At 51.4% G+C, this 24,529-nt stretch overlaps 3 protein-coding genes across 3 annotated transcripts in view; 1 reads left to right on the top strand and 2 right to left on the bottom strand.

The window, feature by feature from the left end:
* LOC119897280 (histone-lysine N-methyltransferase 2C-like) overlaps nucleotides 1-18,412 on the bottom strand; it is a gene marked incomplete in the record, with an annotated part of 58,585 nt that extends 40,173 nt beyond the window's left edge. The window contains 15 exon segments of the mRNA XM_038710885.1: nucleotides 1,022-2,085; nucleotides 2,326-2,481; nucleotides 2,589-8,398; nucleotides 9,528-9,691; nucleotides 9,776-9,890; nucleotides 11,123-11,294; nucleotides 11,825-11,975; nucleotides 12,073-12,182; nucleotides 12,284-12,367; nucleotides 12,478-12,500; nucleotides 12,630-12,809; nucleotides 12,990-13,605; nucleotides 14,132-14,226; nucleotides 15,389-15,628; nucleotides 17,878-18,412. Of these exon segments, the coding sequence (XP_038566813.1) occupies nucleotides 1,022-2,085; nucleotides 2,326-2,481; nucleotides 2,589-8,398; nucleotides 9,528-9,691; nucleotides 9,776-9,890; nucleotides 11,123-11,294; nucleotides 11,825-11,975; nucleotides 12,073-12,182; nucleotides 12,284-12,367; nucleotides 12,478-12,500; nucleotides 12,630-12,809; nucleotides 12,990-13,605; nucleotides 14,132-14,226; nucleotides 15,389-15,627 (8,979 nt within the window).
* LOC119897314 (NACHT, LRR and PYD domains-containing protein 12-like) overlaps nucleotides 1-24,529 on the top strand; it is a 609,009-nt gene that overhangs the window by 228,620 nt on the left and 355,860 nt on the right. The window lies entirely within an intron of this gene.
* LOC119897554 (DNA repair protein XRCC2-like) lies at nucleotides 20,890-23,801 on the bottom strand. Its single transcript, XM_038711351.1, is given in 7 exon segments — nucleotides 20,890-21,198; nucleotides 21,200-21,268; nucleotides 21,876-22,152; nucleotides 22,234-22,383; nucleotides 22,804-22,839; nucleotides 22,959-23,040; nucleotides 23,658-23,801. Coding segments are annotated over 7 exon segments (978 nt in total). The 5' UTR covers nucleotides 23,787-23,801; the 3' UTR covers nucleotides 20,890-20,963.

Genomic DNA, 24,529 nt, shown 5'->3' with positions numbered 1-24,529 from the left:
AGGAGGAAACTGTCACTGTTTAGAGAAAACAAGGAGGAAACTGTCACTGTTTAGAGAAAACAAGGAGGAAACTGTCACTGTTTAGAGAAAACAAGGAGGAAACTGTCACTGTTTAGAGAAAACAAGGAGGAAACTGTCACTATTTAGAGAAAACAAGGAGGAAACTGTCACTAGAGAAAACAAGGAGGGAACTGTCACTGTTTAGAGAAAACAAGGAGGGAACTGTCACTGTTTAGAGAAAACAAGGAGGAAACTGTCACTGTTTAGAGAAAACAAGGAGGAAACTGTCACTGTTTAGAGAAAACAAGGAGGAAACTGTCACTATTTAGAGAAAACAAGGAGGAAACTGTCACTAGAGAAAACAAGGAGGGAACTGTCACTATTTAGAGAAATCAAGGAGGGAACTGTCACTATTTAGAGAAATCAAGGAGGGAACTGTCACTAGGTGCAGAAATCAAGGAGGAAACTGTCACTATTTAGAGAAAACAAGGAGGGAACTGTCACTGTTTAGAGAAAACAAGGAGGAAACTGTCACTATTTAGAGAAAACAAGGAGGAAACTGTCACTAGAGAAAACAAGGAGGGAACTGTCACTGTTTAGAGAAAACAAGGAGGGAACTGTCACTGTTTAGAGAAAACAAGGAGGAAACTGTCACTGTTTAGAGAAAACAAGGAGGAAACTGTCACTGTTTAGAGAAATCAAGGAGGGAACTGTCACTATTTAGAGAAAACAAGGAGGGAACTGTCACTAGAGAAATCAAGGAGGGAACTGTCACTATTTAGAGAAATCAAGGAGGGAACTGTCACTATTTAGAGAAATCAAGGAGGGAACTGTCACTAGGTGGAGAAATCAAGGAGGAAAGTGTCACTAGGTGCAGAAATCAAGGAGGGAACTGTCACTATTTAGAGAAAACAAGGAGGAAACTGTCACTATTTGGAGAAAACAAGGAGGAAACTGTCACTATTTGGAGAAAACAAGGAGGAAACTGTCACTGGAAGGTAAAAGAAGGAGACTTATTTACCAGATTTACCTTGGAGAGAGGTGGAGACTCTCTGGTAGCGGGGGAGGACCGGAGAGGAGGTGACAGCGGGGAGAGCGGAGGCGGGGTCATGGGAGCTCTGGTGGGGGAGGTCTCAGGGGAGGCCTCTGTGGAGAAGGGAGACTGCCTCAGACGGATGGCGAGGTCATCTGATGGCCTAGAGGAGCAGAGAGGAGGTCTGAGAGTCCGACCCTTTCCCCGGCGGGAGAAGGGAGGCGGGCTGTGGGAGGACAGGTGGAGGAGGGAGGGGGGAGGAGATGACGTCATCAGCTCCAACACCTCCATGTCTAAAGAGTGCTCCAGTTCCAGCCCTGGGCTCACTGGCTCCTCCTCCTCCACATCTGATTGTTCCTCCTGCTCGGTGCCCTCCCTCTCCTCCTCCACTTCCTCTTCATCCTTCACACCACTCGCTCTCATCTCCTCCTTCGCATCCTGCTTCTCCCTCATCGGCTGTTGTCCTGCAACCACCTTATGAGCAGCTGACCCGGCTGGTGATGTTTGTTCTGGCGTTTCAGGAGGTTCCTCCTCCTCCCTCTCTGAAGGCTCAGCTTGTGATTGGTGCTTATCTTTGGTGAGGTCTGTTGCTGTAGCAACAGGTTCAAATTGGCGCTGTGATTGGCTGTCATCTGCCAACGTCACATGACAGGAAAGCGTTCTGTCCTCTAGCTCAGACTTTGCTCCCGTCCCCGTCTCGGCTTCTCTTTGATTAGTAGGTTTCTCTTCCTGGGGGAGGTCCTCCAGATGAGGGGAGGGAGAAGGTGGAGTGTGGGGGGAACAGGAGGGGAGTAAGGCAGTCCTGTGAGGGGAGGAGGTGGGGGAGGCCTCCAGAGAGCCAGCTCTAGGAGGAGGAGATAGTGGTGAGGGGAGGGGGAAGGCAGGAGGTGAAGATGACGGAGAGCAAGAGGGCTGTTGGAGGGGTAAGGCAGAGTGTGTTGTGGTGGGTTGAGGGGAGGGAGAAGCTGGCTGCAGGAGGAGGGGAGAGGCAGAAGCAGCAGTGTGAGGAGGAGACTGATGGTCTTCATTCAGTACAGATCCAAGCTGGACTCCTACAGAGAGCGAGAGATCAGGATGAAAGGTTCAGATATGGACCACCATGGTTCGACTCAGAGTGACTCAGTAATCTCAGCTGAGGTAACCCGCCTCACCTGCACTAACCCTCACAGCCGAGGTACCCTGCCTCATCTGAACTAAACCTCCCAGTACTGAACTAAATACAAGTTTAGAACTAACTTAATAAAAGGTATACAAGTTATCTTATCAGTTTGAGAGTCAACAGAGCTTCCTACCTGAGGAACAGTTGGAGCTGCTGTGCTGATCCTTCTTCTGATCCTGTTCTCCTACTTCGGGACTCTGCTTTGCCGTCTGATAAGGCTCCTCCACCTCCTCCTGCTGTGGAGCTGCTCTCTCCAAGTCTTCCTCCTCTTTCTCAGCCACGCTGACATCTAAAAGCAGATGAAGACGTTTATAAACTCATCAAACCAAGTGAGTTCCACAAACGATCTGGAGTCACAGTAACGACCACGATTATCAGTGTCTCCTAGATACTCACCCACAGTGGATGCAGACTCCCTCCTCTCTGTCTGTGTGCGTTGCTGGGGGATGGAAACAGAAAGGCTTCCAGGACCAGGACCACCATCAAGCTGCACAGGGCTAGTAGGACCAGGACTAGGGCTAGTTTCAGATTGCCCAGGGGTGGCAAGAACAGGGCTAACAGAACCGGGACCAGCCTCACACCTCATAGGGCTTGCAGGACCAGGACTGGGACTAACCTCTGGCTGCACAGGAGTAGCAGGACTGGGATTAGTCTCTAGCCGCACCAAGCTAGGGATAACCTGGGTATGACCTGATTGCAAGGGGTCGCAAACAGGACTAGCAACTGGGCTAGTGTGCACAGAGCCTGCTTGAGCATGTGGAGAATTAGGAGGGCTAACCTGTGAGGGGGCAGAGGGCGGTTCACTAGTGTGGCTTGTGCTAGGCATCGCAGTGTTATCCTGAGTGGGAGAAGAATGGTCAGGGCTAGCATGGCTCGGACTGGCCTGAGTGTAAGTGGCATCAACAGGAGTGACTGGTCTTTGATACAAGGGGCTTCCCGAGGCAGTGCTTCCAACAGCATACCCATCGTGGGTATAGAGAGAACTTGCTGGGCACTGGCTAACCTGACTCAGTCTAGCCTGAATGGGGCTAACAGCAGATGAGTCATCAGGTAGGGAACTGGCAGGTGTTGGGCTCGTCTGCCTAATACAGTCTGTATGTTTAACAAGACCAGAATCAAGCTGAACCACATCGGGAAGAACAGAGCTCTTAATTACAGAACTGACCTCCTCCTTCACATCAAGACTTGAGTTAGGCAAAGCGGGGCTCAGCCGTGCCACAGTAAGGCCATACCCGTTTCCAGTGTGAGGAGCTGGGCTAGAATGGGGGCTACCTGTGGGGCTACAATATGTTTCACTGGCCTGAGCTGGACTGAGAGGTGGACTAACACAAGTGACAGTAGCATGTGCAGTGCTGCTGTATGTCATGCTAGCTAATGAGGGACTCCGTCTTTGGACTGGGCCTGAGTGGGCAGTACTAGAAGTGCTTTGTATGTGAACAGGACTAGCTTGACCAGCAGGACTAGACCTAGGTGGACTGATGATGAAGCTAACGTCACTTACGCAAGCAGAGCAGGAACTTGTCTGGCCACAATGGCTCAGACTGTGGCTAACAGGGCTACTAGCTGGGCTAGTATCAGTCAGCCTACAGTGTGGAGGACTAAAGTTTGTTGTAGGCAGGGGGCTTGTCTGTACTGGCGAAGTCTGCAAAGGACTGCAGGTAGTTTGTACATGTGAGGAACTTGACTGACCAGGATGTGTGGGACTTTGGCTTGTGTCAGTCTGTGCGAGCTCTGCAACACCACCAACAGACGGACTAATCCCATCTTGAGCATGCATGGAGCCCATCAGACTGTAGCCACTGTTAGCTTGTGTGATGACTGGCCTAGCATGAGTTGGGCTAGTATGTACTGGATTGTCCGGAGTGGAGAAAGGATGACTCGGACAAGTTTCTGACTGATCGCGATTAGAGTGGTCGACAGCTAGCTCCATCTCCTCTTCCTGACAGGAGATGGGGTGGATGGGTGTAGCCAGTACTGCTGATAGGCTAGCTGGTTGTGTTGAGGATGTAACAGGTGGCGCCATGCAGTCAATTGGTTGCTCAGAGTAGCTAGCTCGAAGCGTTACAGGGCTAGCTGGTTGTGTTAAGGGGCTAGTCTCTACAGCTTGAGGACTGACATGAGAAGCGCTATTCTGCTGTGGTACTGGACTAGCACAAGCCTGAAGAGAGCTGACAGGGTTAGTAGGCATTTGACTGCCATGTTTGGGACTAGCACTAGCTGAGCTATTTTGGATATGTATGGGGCTGGCTTTACCTTCAATAGCTTCTGTGAAGCTTGATGGGCATTCACAAGAAGGACTCTGATGAATGTGGCTTGCTGGGGGAGGAATTTCCTCCGTTTCATCAGCACAAGGCAAGCAAGTCAGGCTACAGTGTTCCAGTGAAGTGCTAATGTGAACAAGGCTTTCTGGTGTGGGCATGGCATGGACATGAAAGGGGCTAGAATGGTCCGGGTTAAGCGCACTACTCTGAACAGGACCAAGCTGGTTTGGGAATTTGCCATCTGTGCCGTGGCCATCCGGTGGCATTGCAGACAGGTCAGAAGTGTGGCTAAGAGGGATAGGGCTACTTTCCGGTGTTTGGCCATCAACGTTAAGACTCTGCATAGGGCTGTGCTCTGAAGACTTCAGCTCTGTGGTACCAGTTTGGTTGGATTCCTTTTTTGACTGTGTATCAAGCAAAGAAGGAAGTAGGCTAAGCTGTGAAGGCCTAACAGGTTGTAAAGAGTGGGCCTGTACTGGGCTTGCAGGTTGTGACAGACTACACTGCGTGGCTCTGTGTGGGGCCAGTGCTGGGCTACATGGAGCTGAAATGGGCCTCTTTGAGGCGTGTCTTCTTGTTGGATGGGTAGACCTACAGAAGACAAGTGAGTGGTCCTGGTCCAGTGTAGAAATGTCCTGTGCAACCCCACATTGCAGCTGTGCAGGGCTGCTTGATCCAGGACTCTTATGGTCCAGTGTAGGTTCAGCATTCTGTGTTAGAGTCTGTGGATGTGATGTGCCGACTTGTGCAGGACTATGTCTTTGTGGGGGACTGTGCTGAATCTGTGTGATGATGTTCAAAGGACTACATGGTTTCTCAAGCTGCGTCTGTGAAGTGTTGCCCTTAGCAAGACAATGTGGTGGAGGGCATTGTGGTGGCTCACCAGGCCCTGGCTGAACCCGAATAGGACTAAGTCCTGCTTGGTGTGGGCTGTTCGGAGAATGTGCATGGCTACAAGGCATAGGACTACCCTGCATTGTATTCTGCTCAGACTCTGTGGACATGAGCTGATGCTCTGTGGAATTCTGTGTGGGGCTTGAAGAGGTGTAAGTGAGCGGTCGAGGACTATGCTGAGCCTGCTTGGAAGTCACATAGATAGGGCTTTTTTGCAGCTCAGCCGGACCAGCAGGGCATGGTATAGGATCAACAATAAGTGACACAGGGCTTTCCCGGAGCTCTGCATCATCAGGGTTAGATGGCGAAGGACGTCCTTGGAGCTCTGTGGGTTCAGTGTGAGATGGCGCTTGACTTTCTTGAAGCTCTGTTGGATCAGGGTGAGATGGCGCAGGGCTTTCTTGGAGCTCAGTGGGTTCAAGGTTAGATGGCGCGGGGCTTTCTTGGAGCTCAGTGGGTTCAAGGTTAGATGGCGCAGGGCTTTCTTGGAGCTCAGTGGGTTCAAGGTTAGATGGCGCAGGGCTTTCTTGGAGCTCTTCTGAATCAGGGTGAGATGGCGCAGGGCTTTCTTGGAGCTCAGTGGGTTCAGGGTGAGACGGCGCAGGGCTTTCTTGGAGCTCAGTGGGTTCAGGGTGAGACGCCGCAGGACTTTCTTGGAGCTCAGTGGGTTCAGGGTGAGACGCCGCAGGACTTTCTTGGAGCTCAGTGGGTTCAGGGTGAGACGCCGCAGGACTTTCTTGGAGCTCAGTGGGTTCAGGGTGAGACGCCGCAGGACTATGTTGGAGCTCAGTGGGTTCAGGGTGAGACGCCGCAGGACTATGTTGGAGCTCAGTGGGTTCAGGGTGAGACGCCGCAGGACTATGTTGGAGCTCAGTGGGTTCAGGGTGAGACGCCGCAGGACTATGTTGGAGCTCAGTGGGTTCAGGGTGAGACGCCGCAGGACTATGTTGGAGCTCAGTGGGATCAGGGTGAGACGCCGCAGGACTATGTTGGAGCTCTGTTGGATCAGGGTGAGACGCCGCAGGACTATGTTGGAGCTCTGTTGGATCAGGGTGAGACGCCGCAGGACTATGTTGGAGCTCTGTTGGATCAGGGTGAGACGCCGCAGGACTATGTTGGAGCTCTGTTGGATCAGGGTGAGACGCCGCAGGACTATGTTGGAGCTCAGTGGGTTCAAGGTTAGATGATGCAGGACTTTGTTGGAGCTGTGTTGGATCAGGGTGAGATGGGGCAGGGCTTTGTTGGAGATCAGTGGGTTCAGGGTTAGATGGCGGAGGACATTGTTGGAGCTCTGTTGGATCAGGGCGAGACGCCGCAGGACTATGTTGGAGCTCAGTGGGTTCAAGGTTAGATGATGCAGGACTTTGTTGGAGCTGTGTTGGATCAGGGTGAGATGGGGCAGGGCTTTGTTGGAGCTCAGTGGGTTCAGGGTTAGATGGCGGAGGACTTTGTTGGAGCTCTGTTGGATCAGGGCGAGACGGCGCAGGACTATGTTGGAGCTCAGTGGGTTCAGGGCGAGACGGCGCAGGACTATGTTGGAGCTCAGTGGGTTCAGGGCGAGACGGCGCAGGACTATGTTGGAGCTCTGTTGGATCGGGGCGAGACGGCGCAGGACTATGTTGGAGCTCTGTTGGATCGGGGTGAGACGGCGCAGGACTATGTTGAAGCTCTGTTGGATCGGGGTGAGACGGCGCAGGACTATGTTGGAGTTCTGTTGGATCTGGGTGAGATGGGGCAGGGCTTTGTTGGAGATCAGTGGGTTCAGGGTTAGATGGCGGGGGACTTTGTTGGAGCTCTGTTGGATCGGGGTGAGACGCCGCAGGACTATGTTGGGGCTCAGTGGGTTCAGGGTGAGACGGCACAGGACTATGTTGGAGCTCAGTGGGTTCAAGGTGAGATGGCGCAGGGCTATGTTGGAGCTCAGTGGGTTCAAGGTGAGATGGCGCAGGACTATGTTGGAGCTCAGTGGGTTCCGTGTGAGATGGGGCAGGGCTATGTTGGAGGTCTGTGGGTTCCGTGTGAGATGGAGCAGGGCTTTGTTGGAGCTGTGTGAGTTCCGGGTGTGATGGGGCAGGGCTATGATGAAGCTCTGTGGGTTCAGGTTGAGATGGGGCAGGGCTATGTCGGAGCTCTGCGGGCTGAGGGTCAGAAGGGGCAGGGCTATGTTGGAGCTCTGCGGGCTGAGGGTCAGAAGGGGCAGGGCTATGTTGGAGCTCTGCGGGCTGAGGGTCAGATGGGCTAGGGCTATGTTGGAGCTCTGCGGGTTCAGGTTGAGATGGGGCAGGGCTATGTTGGAGCTCTGCGGGTTCAGGTTGAGATGGGGCAGGGCTATGTTGGAGCTCTGCGGGTTCAGGTTGAGATGGGGCAGGGCTATGTTGGAGCTCTGCGGGTTCAGGTTGAGATGGGGCAGGGCTATGTTGGAGCTCTGTGGGTTCAGGTTGAGATGGGGCAGGGCTATGTTGGAGCTCTGTGGATTGAAGGTCAGATGGGGCAGGGCTATGTTGGAGCTCTGTGGATTGAGGGTCAGATGGGGCAGGGCTATGTTGGAGCTCTGTGGGTTCAGAGTGAGATGAGGCAGGACTGTGTTTGACCTGTGCAGGTACAGGGTGAGATGGTGCAGGACTTCGTTGGAGCTCTGTCGATTCATGGTGAGACGGTGCTGGACTGTATTGGAGTTCTGTGGGTTCAGGATGAGATGGTGCAGGACTATGTTGGAGCTCTGTGGATTCATGGTGAGATGGCGCAGGACGACTATGTTGGAGTTCAGTGGGTTCAGGGTGAGATGGCGTAAGACTTTGCTGCGATTGCATACAGAGGGTCTTGGTAGGACTCTGTGGTGGCTCTGAACAGATGTCACTTGGAATCGGTGGTTGTGAAATGCTAACAGGTGCTAACTGCGTGGGACTGATGGGCGATGCCGGGGTAGGAGTGTGAGGGATTGGAGTGTGTGGGATTAGCTCCTCCTCCTGAGGCCTGCAGGTGGAGCAGACGTAATCTTCAGACCCCGCCCTGCCCTCCCCAGCCTGGACAATACACTCTTTATGGACACACCTGTAACACAACAAAAAAAACATGTATGTTTGCTGAGTTTCAATCATTCTTAGGAGGAAGTTCAGCCTGCAGAACAGAAATTATGGGCGAAAGCATGAAACTGAGCCCCAGTCTGCCGGTAACCCTCACAGTAAAAGCCACATCAGGCCTTTTCAGGCTTTTAATGTGAAGTAGCTAAAGGAAGTGTTTTTTTAACCTTTAGTTAACCCGGGAAAATCCCCATTGAGATAAAATCTCTTTTCAAGGGCGCCCTGGCCAAGAAAGGAAAAGGACAGCAAGTTTAACAGTACAGACATAAAACAGCAGTACAAACTAGAATCAAAATATTTACCCTTTTACCTTTATACAAAAACACAGCAGTCGCAACCCACTATCAAACCAGTACATTAAGACTTCATGAGCAGTTAAAATCCATCAATATAATGTCTGCTTATTCAAAAACAGTTACATTTATCTTTAAAAACCTCTGTAAATCAAGGATTTGAACTTCCCAAGAGGTACCAGTACCTCCAGCCAAGGGTCCTTTGCAAGGAGTTCCAAGTTAATGGTGCACTGTAGTCACCCTGGAAACTTTTAAGAGCAGCAGCCTGCTGGACCAGGTATGATGACTACTGACCGCAAAGCTGAGGAGGCTATTAATGTAACGCGGTAATTTGCAAATGAGTGCCTTATAAATAAAGATACACAAATGTAGATGTCTCCGCATAGCTAATGACGGCCAATCCACCATATCATATAATCTGCAGTGATGGGTGCGCGATTTAGCAAGTGTAATAAAATGCAACGCTGCATGGTATGCAGAATCAAGATCCTTTAACAATGATGAAGCTGTAGTTTTCCAATATCATTTACGAAAATGGTGAATAAAACTGGAGCCAAGATCGAGCCCCGGGGGACACACCGCTGGAGATCTCAAGGGGTTTAGACATGTGATTGTCGATACAGACACTGAGCTCTATCAGTGAGAGTTTCTAAACCAGTTCCCAACCTCTTTACTAAAACCCACATTTGGATCGCAGTAAGTCATGATCGACTGAGTCAAATACCTTAGATAAATCAACAAACTATTTTCATTTGATTTCATTTTTAACTTTGCAAGATAAGCTCTAGATGTAATGTGTGTGTGTACCTAAAGCAGCAGATACAAGTCAGATAGTCCTGTGGTGTGTAGAGATCAGGGGCATGGTCACAGAGAGGGCAGGGCAGGGCCGGGTCACACGACTCGCACAGAAACGGGTGATTGGCCCACTGGCCTGATGACCTCACACCACAGCGGCGGCAGGTTCTGCAGTTCTGCAGGAGAGAGAGGGAGGTTTTAAAACACACACACCCCCCCTCATATACCGGACAGGTTTGTCCACAGTGTGTGTTTGTCACCTTGCAGCTCCAGCTGGTGCTCGGTGTGTGATCCAGAGGTGGTGTGAGACAGTGTGTGTGGTAGGCTTTATCACAGCGTTCACACACCAGCAACACGCCGTCATCTCCTCGCAGCCTTACGCACACACAGAGAGAGAGAGGACAGCGGGGTGAGTGCACTTCAACAACAAAGCTGGTCAGATTGTCAAACGCCGTCTGAAACCTCCACGTTTCAACGCTGCGTGTCTTCCAGGAGAAATTGTCTGCTCCGTTATCTCCCTCCTCTCTATTCAGCCCGCCTTTCAATGTGGTCGAACAGAAGTGAACACTGTTGCCTCCAGACGTGGTCTGACGCCACCTGGTTTCAGCTTTATCACACAAACACAGTCATCTATGTTTTCACTCTATCCCGACATCAGATGCACAGAGACAAACAGCAGGAAGCAGAGGGTCGTGTTTCCTTCCTTCCTGCAGACACTTTTGCCACCTGATGACTGTTGGAGATTGGTTTCATGCCGTTTCATGTCAGCTATCTAGAAAACATCACATTATACTGAAGCTACATCAACTGGAGGCTGAGCAGCTGCTTATTTTACCTCCAACAGTTACAGAACATGAGGCAAAATGCGGCTGCTAGACTGCTGCCTGGTACAAGGAAGAGGGACCACATCTCTTCACTGGGTACCAGTCAAATACAGAGTGGATTTTAAGGTTCTTTTTATTGTTTTTAAGGCCGGGCACAGATCGTCATCCCAGCTCCTTTTAGCTATTCAACACGCTCGCCTGATAAAGGCTGATCGTGCTTTTTCGTAGTAAAGCACCCAAGGTTGTGGAACAAACCTCCCATTTTCATTAGATCATCCCTAACCACTGAGACCTTCAAGTCACGTCTTAAAACGTATTTTTATTTGTTGGCATTGAGTCAATCTAGGGACGTCCATCATCAACTGTCCTGGTCGCTTCATATTTCTATTTGTTGCTGCCTGCTTCATCACTGTCGTATGTTTTACTATATGCTCCTTTTTATTCTTTTCTTCTTGTTGTTTTAATTGTATAACTGTGCACAGCACTTTATTCAGCAGGGAAATCTGCTGCTAATTGCTGCCCCATTTTCACCAGCTAGCTGCTAACTGTGTCTGGAAACACTGAGACTAACCCAGAAACATGAGAGAAAATGTACTCAGCGTTTCCACTAGGATCTTTAATACGGGGGGGGGTAGACCACCAGAAACTACTAGTGTCAGAGCGGGCGTGTTATGGACACGTGGCGGCGTCGTGACACATTATTTTTGCCTAAAAGTTGGTCTGACCGAGGCGACTCTGAGAGCAGACGATCCATCAGTCAGAGAAACAAGCTGTCTGTCGTACCTGCAGCTCTGACACACTCGACACTCAGGACACTGCCAGCCGGTCCTGCACAGGGCCGAGGGCGTCAGGGGGGGGTCCAGGCAGCTGCCGTGATAACAGTTACCGCAGCAACAGCACATCAACACGCCGCTGACGTCACCGCTGCCCGAACACAAGACGCATTGTGAGGACACTGCGGAGAGAGAGAGCGAGTGAAGTGTGTTTCCAAACAAACTCAACACACCGGCCAGAAAAACATATCACCATAACAACAAGTGTGTACCTGCGTGCGTGTGTGCACCTGCATGTGTGTACCTGCGTGAGTGTCCCTGCGTGAGTGTCCCTGCGTGAGTGTCCCTGCGTGAGTGTCCCTGCGTGAGTGTCCCTGCGTGAGTGTCCCTGCGTGTACGTACCTGCGTGCGTGTACGTACCTGCGTGCGTGTACGTACCTGCGTGCGTGTCCCTGCGTGAGTGTACCTGCGTGAGTGTACCTGCGTGTGTGTACCTGCGCGTGTGTGTGTACCTGCGTGTGTGTGTGTACCTGCGTGTGTGTGTGTGTACCTGCGTGTGTGTACCTGCGTGTGTGTGTGTGTACCTGCGTGTGTGTACCTGCGTGTGTGTGTGTGTACCTGCGTGTGTGTGTGTACCTGCGTGTGTGTCTGTACCTGCGTGTGTGTGTCTGTACCTGCGTGTGTGTGTCTGTACCTGCGTGTGTGTCTGTACCTGCGTGAGTGTGTCTTGTACACAGTGTGCGTCTCTGCTTCCAGTCCTGGTGAGCTCCGGCCGCGGCGGCGCAGGGGAAGTGGTAGCTCCGCCCACAGTTCGTCTCCTGGCAGCGCAGCGACGCTCCGAGCCGGCGGCAGAATGCACACACCTGCACAGGTAAAAGAGAGAGGGGGGCGGGGCTTAGCGACATCGTACTCCTCCTGAAAATGAACAGCAGCGACCAATCAGATGACACACAAACCCACCTGCGTGCTTCCTGAGTCGATGGCTTTGTCCACGTAGAGCAGCGATTGGCCCTCGCCACGACACACCCCTTCTGACCAGGCGGCACACTGCAGGTGGGCGCAGCACTGACCTGCACACAGAGAGAGAGACAGAGACAGAGACAGAGGGGGGGGTTACCTGATGAAACTTTACTCAGCAGGTAAACGAACAGACGGAGCTGCCGAGACGAACCTGTGGGGTCAAACAGCGACTGGACGTCGATGTCGTGTGGAAGGCCGATGGGTCCGAGCTGCTGCACAAACTCTGAGGAAGACTCTGAAAGGTCAGGAGACAGGTGATCAGCAGGCGATCGACAGACGATCGACACGTGATCAGCAGGCGATCAGTATTATGTATTTTCTGGAAGGAGGATGGAGAGTACTCACCACTCTGCTCTGGACTGCTGCACCTGCACACACACATACACACACACACACACATACACACACACACACACACACTCGATTAATTGATCGCATTAACACAATAAAACTTGAGTGTACTGAAAACGTAAACAGGAAGTGAGGTCAGTACTCACGCGGGCGGGGCCAGGTCGCCGCGGTAGCAGTGGTCGTGGCAGTCGTTGTCTCGGTCAGGGGAGGCGCGGCGGTTGAGAATGTGAAGCGGGATGTAGCCCGGCGTCGGGCCGAACACCACCAGGCGGCCCTGGCCAAGGGGGGGCTCGTCGCCACGGTAACAGAAGGCACACTGCTTCAGACTGCAAGAGACGGCGAGGACAGAGAGACTTTAGGCGGACGCAGTGACCCTCGTCAGGTGAGGATCAATACAGATTATTATTAATTAGTTTGGTGTATCAGACTGTCATTGCTGCAGGTTTTACCCTGAGCCTAAACCCGGTTCTAGCCTGGACCTTAAACCCCCTCACGCTCTGTCTCACCGCTGCTTGGTGTGTCCCAGGCTGGCGGTCGGCGAGGCCCCCGAGTCCTCCGACAGACAGCGCTGGAACAGGGGGGACAGAGAGTCCTCGTCCTCCAGTCGGGGACGGGGGGAGATCGGAGGACTGGAGCAGGGGCTCATGGTGGGACTGCGCTCCATGGGACTGGCCCCGCCCCCATCTGTCTCCATAGGAACCGTGCTAGGACTGCGGTCTACCTCCATGGGCGCGGGGCTGTGGCTCGGACTGGGCCGGTCCTCCTCCACAGGATCAGGAGCAGGTCTGGGGCTGGAGGCGAGGCTGTGGACCGGGCTACGTTCAGGGGACGGGGCGGGGGAGGGGGGCTGACTGACCCGAGGTTCTTCCCCAGGACTGGAAGTTGGTCCTGGGCTGGAGGCGGCGAGCGGGGCAGCAGGAGCAGGGCCGGTTCTGTCCTCCTCCTCAGCACTGGGAGCTGGTTCTGGGCAGGATTCTGGGACCGTAGGGTCAGGGTCCGGCTTAGGTTGCGGGCTGAGCGGGTCCTGGCTGGGTTCTGGATTTGTGTTTGTGGATTTTCTCCTGGAGGTGGACCGGCGGCGTCCCGTTGTCTTCTCCTTGACCTCCTTCGCCTCTGCGGACGCTACATGACACAAAACCACAGAGCAAAGTTAACTAGAAACCCAGACCACAAGAGACGAGGTCCAATCAGAGGATCCAGGACCTTAAATAATGGTGCACTACACGTTCCAGCAGGAGCGTAACTTTAACTGGGTTCCCTATAACCCTCGTGCAGTAACGTGTTGCACGTGCAGGTTCAGCTGACACCTCGGCACAGATCGGTCTTCACACTCGCCTCGTAATCTTCTCTGTTCGCACGTCTGTATTTTTAGACGTGTCTGTGAGCGAGACGGTCCACATGCTAATGATCGCCGTGCACGCGCACCAACGCGACCACGTGACACTTAAACTCTCACACAGCAATGGTTACATCCAGTCACAGTTCACTGCAGCCCTGCTTTGTCCCGTCAGACCGCCTGATCCCGGACCTTTGTGGTTCAGGACTTCCTGCTCTGCTGCGTTTACTCAGGAACATTTAAATAAAGTTCTGATGGTTTGAATAAAGTTCAGACAGACTGACGATGTCGTCAGGACGAACCCCTCCGTACCTGCACGCTCTCCACCGGTCTTCTGGGGGGGTTTGGTCTCCGCGGCATCCGTGCTCTCTTCGTCCTCTACCTGGGCTCGGCCTCGACTCCGCCCCCTGCACACAGAAACACAGCGGGTCAGGTGCAAATTCAAACTCAAATTTCAGATACGTCCCCGCTCTCCTTTATATTTTACACGCTTCTTTATCTGCAAACGTTCTGCTGTTGTTCTTTTAATAAGTACTTACACATTACAGAGAGCCGCCTGCAGAGTTACAAGCAGCTTCCCTGAGAGGAAGCCTCCCTCACACAGGAAGACCCGGATCAGTCACACCGCTACTGGAGGGGGGTCGCCAGACGCCCCACGACACGACATCATGGCCATTTTAAACTTTTTTCAAACTTTAAATTGTGTCTCCAGAGGAAAACTCTTCTCTAGTGGACTGAAAAAGACTTGGCGTCCGTGTATAAATACTGTATTAATGAAATATCGTGATCCTAACTGAGCAGATCCACTGGAGGGTTTAGCTCAAGGGCTGAAAGAGGAGGGAGAGCGCCGTGTACGCCGCACACCCAGCTTTTATCCTGCCGCCGCGGGGGGACAAGCTCGCTTCTCTGACCTTCGGGCCGAGCCTGTCGTGCGTACGTTAAGATCTGAAGAAAGATGTGATGAGCTTTAAGCAGCACGTACACGACGGAGCTGAACGCCGCTCTCTCTCCCTCACATTCTCTCGTCCCTTGAAGGAGGAGGAGAGCCGCACGTTTGAGTCTGGCTTCTGCGGAGCTTTATCGCTCCTCGCCGCTCCAGACCGATACACGCCGTGTTCACCTGCATGCGTCACCTGAAGACAGCTGAGGAGCTGCTGATGTCACCTGACCAAGTGTTCAGGTCACCATGATGACATCACAGCAGAGAGAGAGAGACAGAGAGCAGCAGGAGGTAAAACCTGGAGCAGACTCAGTCCAGTTCACTTCCCCTCCTCCTCGCTGCGCACTACCCAGCATGCAACTTAACCACTTCCTCTGCAACACGTCTCCTTCACCACAACACACACACACACACACACACACACAGCGCTGCATTTGAAAGTTGGAAATTCCAGCTCTGAAACAGCAAAAGAGTGCGACTGCAGCTGCGGCGCCACATTAGGCCACGCCCACTAACACACCTGAACACAATCGTCTTTCCTGTTGGTTTCTGCACTCGCCTTGTGGTGTGTGTGTGTGTCACATGGTGTCACGGCGTCACCAGGAGCACATCGCGGCGCTCTGACTTACTTCTTCCTTGATTTTGGAGGTGGCGGCGGAGGAGGAGCAGGCGGCGGCGGAGGTGGAGGGGTGGGAGGCGCAGAACGGCCGCTGCTCCCATCTTTCCGAGGTCTCCCACGAGGCCGCCTCTCGGCGGCGGGGCTAGTAGCGGCGGCGGCTTTGGCCAGCTGAGCGCTGCGCCCGGCGCGGGTGACGGGAGGCGGCGGTCCTCTGTCCCGAGGCTCCTGAGACTGAGCCTCAGATGGCATTCTGGGTAGAAACAGAGACAGAGAGAGAGACATGATTATTACATCACAGCTTCCTGACGCCACAGCTGAACAGGTGTGATGGAGGCGTGTCGCCATCGTCCAGTTACATCTCTCACAGCCGCCTTCAGGAGCGGCGTGCACGTGTTGTCAGCCTTTAGACGGCGAGGACTTCCTGTTTCCTCCCTCAGCAGACTGAACACGACCACAACCAGACGTGTGAAGATGTCACGTGGACTCAGAGGGACCGTCACACCACCTGACTGTTAGGCATCATCACTTCCTGTCCTCGCTCGCCGTCTTGTTGTTGTTATTTAATTAAGACAAAGGTCAGTTGTGGGTATAGCGCCACCTGGAGGACACAGGAAGTGTCTGAAGACCTGGACCCGCCGGTTCAGTCCTGATGAATCAGACTCACATGTGAACAGAGACCCTCTACAGGAAGTGGTCTTGTTCTCTCCGCTCCTGCCTTAACTTCCTGTTTTACTCCTACGCTTAACGGCAGGCGTTCTGACCCGGTCGGTTCCTTCACTCGAGACACGGCGGATCTGAGAAGAACCGGAGAACCCACAGCTCTAGTGCCCTCCGAGACCGTAGGAGTTTACTGGCCAACAACCACCCTGAGAACAGATCCGCATCAGCACTGGAGTCCACTACAGTCCAGTAAAGTAGACTGGAGCCGGACCCTGAGACCCAGCTGGAGCTCAGAGTCCACTACAGTCCAGTAAAGTAGACTGGAGCCGGACCCTGAGACCCGGCTGGAGCTCAGAGTCCACTAGAGTCCAGTAAAGTAGACTGGAGCCGGACCCTGAGACCCAGCTGGAGCTCAGAGTCCACTAGAGTCCAGTAAAGTAGACTGGAGCCGGACCCTGAGACCCAGCTGGAGCTCAGAGTCCACTACAGTCCAGTAAAGTAGACTGGAGCCGGACCCTGAGACCCAGCTGGAGCTCAGAGTCCACTAGAGTCCAGTCAAGTAGACTGGAGCCGGACCCTGAGACCCTGCTGGAGCTCAGAGTCCACTAGAGTCCAGTAAAGTAGACTGGAGCCGGACCCTGAGACCCAGCTGGAGCTCAGAGTCCACTACAGTCCAGTAAAGTAGACTGGAGCCGGACCCTGAGACCCGGCTGGAGCTCAGAGTCCACTACAGTCCAGTAAAGTAGACTGGAGCACACTGACAACATGTCAATCATTATGACTGTGGGCTCCTGCAGCCAATCACAGCTCACACAGACAAAGTGACCTCCGTCCCTGCAGAGCGCTCCCTGTCCCGTTCGTCTCCTCCTAAAACTGGACAACAGTTAAATGATCAGAGCGGCTGCTGCGTCACGTGCAGCGTGTCCCCCAGGGGCCAGGAGGCGGGAACACCTGGTGTTCAGGCTGTCAGACAGGAGACGACGACGAAGACGAGGATGATGAAGGTATTAAACCCAGACACTGAGGGAGCCACTGCAGAGCCCAGACACAGCACACAGGTAACCCGAGTCCAGGTCCAGGTCCAGAGGAGCTCCTGTCACCAAACTACGGTGGCTGAGAGAACTCAACACAAGCAAACACCACTAACCGTCCAACCACCGGAGGTCAGATCGTTACTGTTAGTATTACAGTCACACAGCTAGCGTTAGCATTAGCCGTTCAGCAGGTGCACCAGGTCCTGGGGTCCCCGAGGGGAGCCGGTCCCACTGGGTCCCACTGGGTCTAACTCCTATAAAAACAAGTGGAGGAAACAAACAGCAGGTGCAGCGTGACGGCTAGCACACAGTTAGCTTAGCACAGCACCATACAAACATGTACACATAAACATATCAGGTCAGCGGTGCGTGCTCAGGATGCGAGAGCTAACATGCTAATGGACCATCTGTCAGAGCAGTTGGACCGGGATCCGTCCGATGATCCACCTTTACCTGGCTGTTGTCATCACAGCGCGTGCACACACGCTTCACCTGGCGGCGCAGCGGCTCGGGTGTCAGGTGTGCGAAGCGGTGGCTCCGTAAATCACACCGAACCGCGGAGCAGCTAGCCGTTAGCCGTTAGCTTCCCTCGGACCGCCCAGTTGACTGATCACTTCTCTGTTAGCATTAGCATTAGCTGGCTAGGCTAGCTGTTAGCGCCGAACCAGAACCGAGTGCAGCCCGGCTCCTCCGCGCGCGTATTCACGGTGTGTTTCGGTGCTCACACCTGGCGCCAGGTGTGAGCAGGGAGCTGCAGACAGGAGGAGAAGGAGGAGGAGGAGGAGGAGGAGGAGAAGCGTCTTACTGATTTGATGCGGTTCTCTTTTTCCTCTCCAGCTTTCCAGACAACTTCAAACCGAGATCAGTTCTTAAATCCAGCAGCGAACTTCTCCGGGAGACCGCGTCCGGGTCACAGAGTCCGGCATGGTACCGGGTCCAGACGGAACATCCCTTTAATCGCGGAAGGAAGAGAAAAACACGGTTTTTGCGCTGAAAAACTGGCGACAAATTAAAGTTGAAGCGGTCGCTCCGTCATGGAGGCCATGTTTGGGAGCGACCGAAGCACCGCCTGTCAGCGCCAGCAGGAGAAGTAGGTCCCACTGAACATGGACCACTGTCCCGGACCAGAACCGTGGACCGGGTCGAGCTTGTGGATAGAGGTGGCGCGCACCGGGAGCAAGACTTTAAGACGTGTAGGGGTCTCCGGGTCCGCCTCAGTCCGGGTCCGTTTGTTTGTGTTGTGTAAAAAGTGTTTCTGACCCCGCGGAGGGATCCGGTGGAGGGGCTGCTCCGGTGAAGCGGTCTCTGTCATCAGACCTGAAGTCCCGGACCGGATACGCGACCAGGATCCGGACTGCTAATCAATACAAATATAATTAAATAAAACAGTCTGTGATCAATACGCACCCCTTTTTATTAAACACGTGATTATTGTTTATTAGGCATTTATGATCTCTTATTTTGAAATGTAACACCGGAACTGTAAATCACATAAACACAACGACTAATCAGATGATTGGCTGGCCCACCCGAACGTGTGTTTTCTAATGTGAGTGTTTATGTCTGTAGAACCTCCTTAATGTGACTAGAACAACCTCAGAACCGCTCAGTCACCCAAGATCCCTAGAACCTCAGGCCACTAGAACCACCTAAAGGACCTCTAGAACCTCCTTGATTACCAACAGAACCACCTAAAGTCACAATTTTCACTGACTACGAGAACCTCTAAAGGACCACTAGAACCACATATAGGACCACAACCACCTAAATGGCCTCTAGAACATCCTTAATGACCACTAGAACCACCGTAAGAATCAGAACCTTTATGACCACTAGAACCTCCTCGGTGACCACTAGAACCACTGTATGACCGCCACATAGAGGAACTCTACAATAATCAATAACCACAAGATCCTAAGGGATCCTTAGAACATCTTCAAAAGCACTAACACCCAACCACCTAAAGGGCCTCAAGATCCCACCTTAATAACCACTAATACCACCGTAAGAATCAGAACCTTTATGATCACTTTAACCTCCTCAGGGGTCACTAGAACCACCCAATCTCATAAATTAGAACCTCCTTCATTACCAATAGAACCAATTAAAGAGACTCTACAATTTTCACTGACCACAAGAACCTCTCAAGGACCCCTGGAACCTCCCCAGTGACCACTAGAACCACATATAGGACCACAACCGCCTAAATGACCGCTAGAACTTCCTGTGTGACTACTAGAACCTCCTCAGTGGTCACTTGAACCACATATAGGACCACAACCACCTAAAAGACCACTAGAACCTCCTTAATGACCACTAGAACCATATATAGGACCACAACTGTCTAAATGACCACTAGAACCTCCTCAGTGACCACTAGAACCATATAGGACCACAACCATCTAAATGACCACTAGAACCTCCTTAATGACCACTAGAGCCCCTAAGTGAAAACATCAACCACCTAAATGGCCTCTAGAACCTCCTGTATGACCAGTAGAACCACCCAACATCATAAATGATCTCTAGAACCTCCTTGATTACCAAAGAACCACCTATAGAAAATCTCCAATTTTCACTGACCACAAGAACCTCTCAAGGACCCCTGGAACCTCCTTGAACTGTTATTTGAAATGTAACGCCGATACTGTAAATCACCAATCAAGTGATTGGCCGGCCCACCTGCCCGTCTACCTGTGCACACGATGAACATGTGTTTGGGGGGTTTAAACTGAAAGCTGTCAGCTGGCTCATCTGAAGCTTCCTCCTCCCCACGTCTCCTCGATGACTCCTTCCTGCTGCCTGATGTACATGCAGGCTCTCGCCCCACAGAGTGGACGACAGGTTAACTGTCAATAATCATTAAGCAATAACTGACATGATCGTTGAATAAACGAGGTGATTCCTCTCATTTCACCTGTTCTACGTTCCACCTTAAATCCATGTAAGCTTCTTTTTCTAACCACGGTAACGTCAGCTCTGAACTCGCACACTGGACGATGTGACGGGGGGACAGGCCAGCCCTCAGGGACTCCCCGGGAACCCCGGGCCGCTGTCCCCCTGAACCTGAGCCTTAAACTGACCTCCTGGAGAGTGATAGGCTCAAACACGCTGCACACTTTTATGGGTTTGGGACTTTTTCTTTATTATTATTCACGGAGCGACGGCCTTGCTGGCTCTCGCCCCACAGAGCGGCGAGAGGTAGCTGTCAGCAGGGTTCTTGCACCATTTTTAAAGTCGCGTTCAATGCTTTTTAAAACCTTTTCAAGACCTCAACAAATATAATTTACATGCAAAAAACGCGGACATCAGCATAGCCCTACAAGTAGCCGCTGCATACCGCTGGAGCATTTTAGAAAATATGACCCGCAGCCAGACATCAACCTCTGCAGCTATCGTAAACCTAATATTAACGGCGGGGTCTCACATCGTCTAATACTGTTAATCTGACAAATACACGCTCATTAGACGTTTATGGTAGGAAAGTAAAGCAACATCAACAAATTTAATAACTACAGCAAATTCAGGGTACATTTAAGACCATTTCTGACCTTTTGAGACTCTGTAAGGAGCCGTGGGAACCCCGGTCAATAACCATCTACATGTGTCTATGTACCAGTGAAGCAGCGAGCGCTGGGTCCTTTAAACGCCGCTACACTTTAGTTTAAAATCTGTTGAACATGTGGAGTAAAGAGCAGCAGGGCCAGAGCAGGAACCAGGGCGAGTGAGGAGCCATGAACAACAACAACAACAGCTCGTGGTTCCCAACAAACGTTTATTGACAAATATACAGAACCCAAACATATAAAGAACTTTATCATTTAAAAGAACATGAAAACAGCAGCATCAGGGTCGTTGACAGCTTCTCAGGGACCGTCTGGAGGACACAGGTCAGATAAACTCCACTCCTCTATCTGTCACGTGGAAGGAGCTGCTCCGGGAAGCCTTCGTCCTGGAGGAGGAGGAGGAGGAGGTGCAGTGGATGGTGAAGACCTGCCGTCTCCTCTGCTCCTCGCTGCTTCCTGCTGCAGCGGCCATGTTGTTTGCCGCCTCCTGCCTGGAGCAAAGCAGCCGATGGGTCACCAGCCGCTGCCAGGGGCGACAGAGGTACGGCCGGTCGTGGTCAGGAGGAGGAGGGTCCACTGAAGCTCCTCCTGATGGCGTGGCAGGTGGCGAAGACAGTGATTCTGTAATCCCTGAGAGGAGGAGCCACACATGAGACGGTTCCAACCAACAAAGCTGGTAAAGGTAGAACCATACCAGAACCTCAGTGACAACATCAACAAAGATTCTCTAGAACATCCTTAATATCGACTAGAACAAGCTCAATAACAGCTAGAACTGCTCAACCAGCTGAGATCCCTAGAACATCTTAGTGGCCATCAGAACCTCTTCACTGGCTACTAGAACCTCCTCAGTGATTACTAGAACCACATATGGGACCCCTTAAACTGCCCCAATGACCATTTGAACTTCATAATGGACCAGTAGAACCACTACAGGACAACTAGAACTTCCTCATTAACCACAAGAACCGTCGTCCAACTACATTAACGACCCCTAAAACTAAAGGTCCCCTAGAGCCTCCTCATTGACCACAAAACCACCCATAGGGTCTCTAGAACCTCCTTAATGACCCCTAGAGCCTCCTCAGTGACCACAAAAACCACCCATAGGGTCTCTAGAACCTCCTTAATGACCCCTAGAGCCTCCTCATTGACCACAAAAAACACCCAACCTCCTAAAAACCTCCTAATGGACCACTACTTGCCAACTAGAACCTCCTAACTGATGAATAGCTACCTGAGCAGTCGGCCTAGCAGCTCTGCACACTTGCTGAGCTTCTCTTCCTGCTTGGTGACGCTGGCCCCGCCCTCACATCGGTCCAGCCAATAGAAAGCGGAGATGCTGTCGATGAGGAGGAGCGCCAGGCCGGGCCGTGACGACAAGGAGGTCTCCAGGAAATGGAGGGTGAGGAGGAGCTGGGAGGAGGAGGAGCAGTGGACGACCAGCAGGCGAGACAGACACGAACGCAAAGCCGCCTCATCTGAGGCCGCCGAGGGCGAGCCAGTCGAGCGAGCTGGACGGACAGAGAGAGAGAGAACATTTACATTAACTACATTTTTATACTGTGGTGCTTCTTCTTCGTTGGTGTGTGTACCTGTGTTCAGCCTGCTGTCCAGGATGCTGACCAGCCGTAACATGTCCAGACTGTAGTCGGTGTCCACGAACACAACGTCCACCTCCAGACCGCCGCTCGCCACCGGCAGCACACAGCGACACAGCAGGTGGTAGAGCAGCTCCGTCTTACCTGAGACACACACCAGTGACAGGAAGTCCAAACCAGGTCAGAGGTGAGTAAAGTACTTCCTGTGAGTAGAAAGCTTCAGTCTGCTGAACACTGGCGCTCTACTGTTTTTGTTCTACTTTCACTGTAAGGTCACCTGCTCAGTATTCGACCGCTCTGTTCTAGACTACTCTTCCAGTTTTTGGAGGTTGTTCACGACGTCTCGCACATACATTTCTTGATGGACAGGTGGTTTTACATGTTGCTAAAGCGGCCGCTAACGACCGCGTGGCATTTAATACAGCAGAGGGTACACTGTGGGCGGACTGATAGCTGCCTGTGCATCACTTTTTATCCTGCATTTAGAAGAAACTATTATCGGCTTAACGATATCACGCTCATTTACCAAAGACAGCAGAAAGCTCCTGTGAGCAGTGAACTCACCTGTTCCCTCTGTTCCATAGAGCTCCACCACCTCACCTGAGTCAAACACAGGTCAGCTGGTCAAACACTGTTAACATGCATCATCAATAACGTCTTATTTTTTATCACTGATGTCATGTGACATGTGCTGACAGGAAGTGGGCGTGTTGAGTCACCATGGTCGGGTCCTCCATCTTCAGGAAACAGACGAGGTTCGATGTCCTTCAGACAGCGACGAGCCTCCAGACGAGCAAACAGCTGCAGAGACACACCGCCAATCAATCTGCTGTTCCAGAGTGTAGACTGTCCCACCTACTGTAAATACACTGTTCCAGAGTGTAGACTGTCCCACCTACTGTAAATACACTGTTCCAGAGTGTAGACTGTCCCACCTACTGTAAATACAATGTTCCAGAGTGTAGACTGTCCCACCTACTGTAAATACACTGTTCCAGAGTGTAGACTGTCCCACCTACTGTAAATACACTGTTCCAGAGTATAGACTGTCCCAGAGTGTAGACTGTCCCACCTACTGTAAATACACTGTTCCAGAGTGTAGACTGTCCCACCTACTGTAAATACACTGTTCCAGAGTGTAGACTGTCCCACCTATAGGAATACCAATAGGTACAGTCTTGCATCTCTGAACCATTAAGGTCCAGTAAACTATCAAAGCAACAACGTGTGTTGTGTATGTTTCTATCTGCACTGTGCACAGACGGATCCAGCGTTACTGACCTCTGGTTTTAAATTAGCTTTAAAAAGCTGATTTAATGCGCAGGAGTGACTTTGACTCTGAAGGTAAGACGAGTCAAACTGAATCTGGGACTAACTGACATTTTACTAAATGTAAATAAATGTGTTTATTTTCTCACCTGAACGCCACTTTCCGTCATTTCAGCACGAACTTCATCTTCGTCTTCAAAACAACAGAAAAGCCGCGGCTTCTGTCCGACCTCACTTCCTCTTTCCGCTGTTGTACCGTATTGGACGGAGACGGACATATTACCGTAATGTGTCTGGTGTTCGCCGCCATGTTTTTCAAATTTATTTTTTTACTACCTTACAGCTCGTTTTTACTACTTTATATACAGCTCGTTTTTACTACTTTATGTACAGCTAGTTTTTACTACCTTACAGCTAGTTTTTACTACTTTATGTACAGCTAGTTTTTACTACCTTACAGCTAGTTTTTACTACTTTATGTACAGCTAGTTTTTACTACCTTACAGCTAGTTTTTACTACTTTATGTACAGCTCGTTTTTACTACTTTATGTACAGCTCGTTTTTACTACTTTATGTACAGCTCGTTTTTACTACTTTATGTACAGCTAGTTTTAACTACCTTACAGCTAGATTTTACTACTTTATGTACAGCTAGTTTTTACTACTTTATGTACAGCTCGTTTTAACCACCTTACAGCTACTTTTTACTACTTTATATACAGCTAGTTTTTACTTCTTTATGTACAGCTAGTTTTTACTGCTTTATGTACAGCTCGTTTTAACTACCTCACAGCTAGTTTTTACTTCTTTATGTACAGCTAGTTTTAACCACCTTACAGCTACTTTTTACTACTTATATACAGCTAGTTTTTACTACTTTATGTACAGCTAGTTTTTACTGCTTTATGTACAGCTCGTTTTAACTACCTTACAGCTAGTTTTTACTTCTTTATGTACAGCTAGTTTTTACTTCTTTATGTACAGCTAGTTTTTACTACTTTATGTACAGCTAGTTTTTAT

Source organism: Micropterus salmoides, unplaced genomic scaffold, assembly GCF_014851395.1.
Source record: "Micropterus salmoides isolate LMB-PRFRI ecotype aquatic unplaced genomic scaffold, ASM1485139v1 Ms_hic_scaffold_1, whole genome shotgun sequence".
NCBI classification, from domain to species: domain Eukaryota; kingdom Metazoa; phylum Chordata; class Actinopteri; order Centrarchiformes; family Centrarchidae; genus Micropterus; species Micropterus salmoides.
The sequence above is the reverse complement of the archived record's forward strand: the minus strand, read 5'-3'. Positions and strand labels throughout refer to the sequence as shown.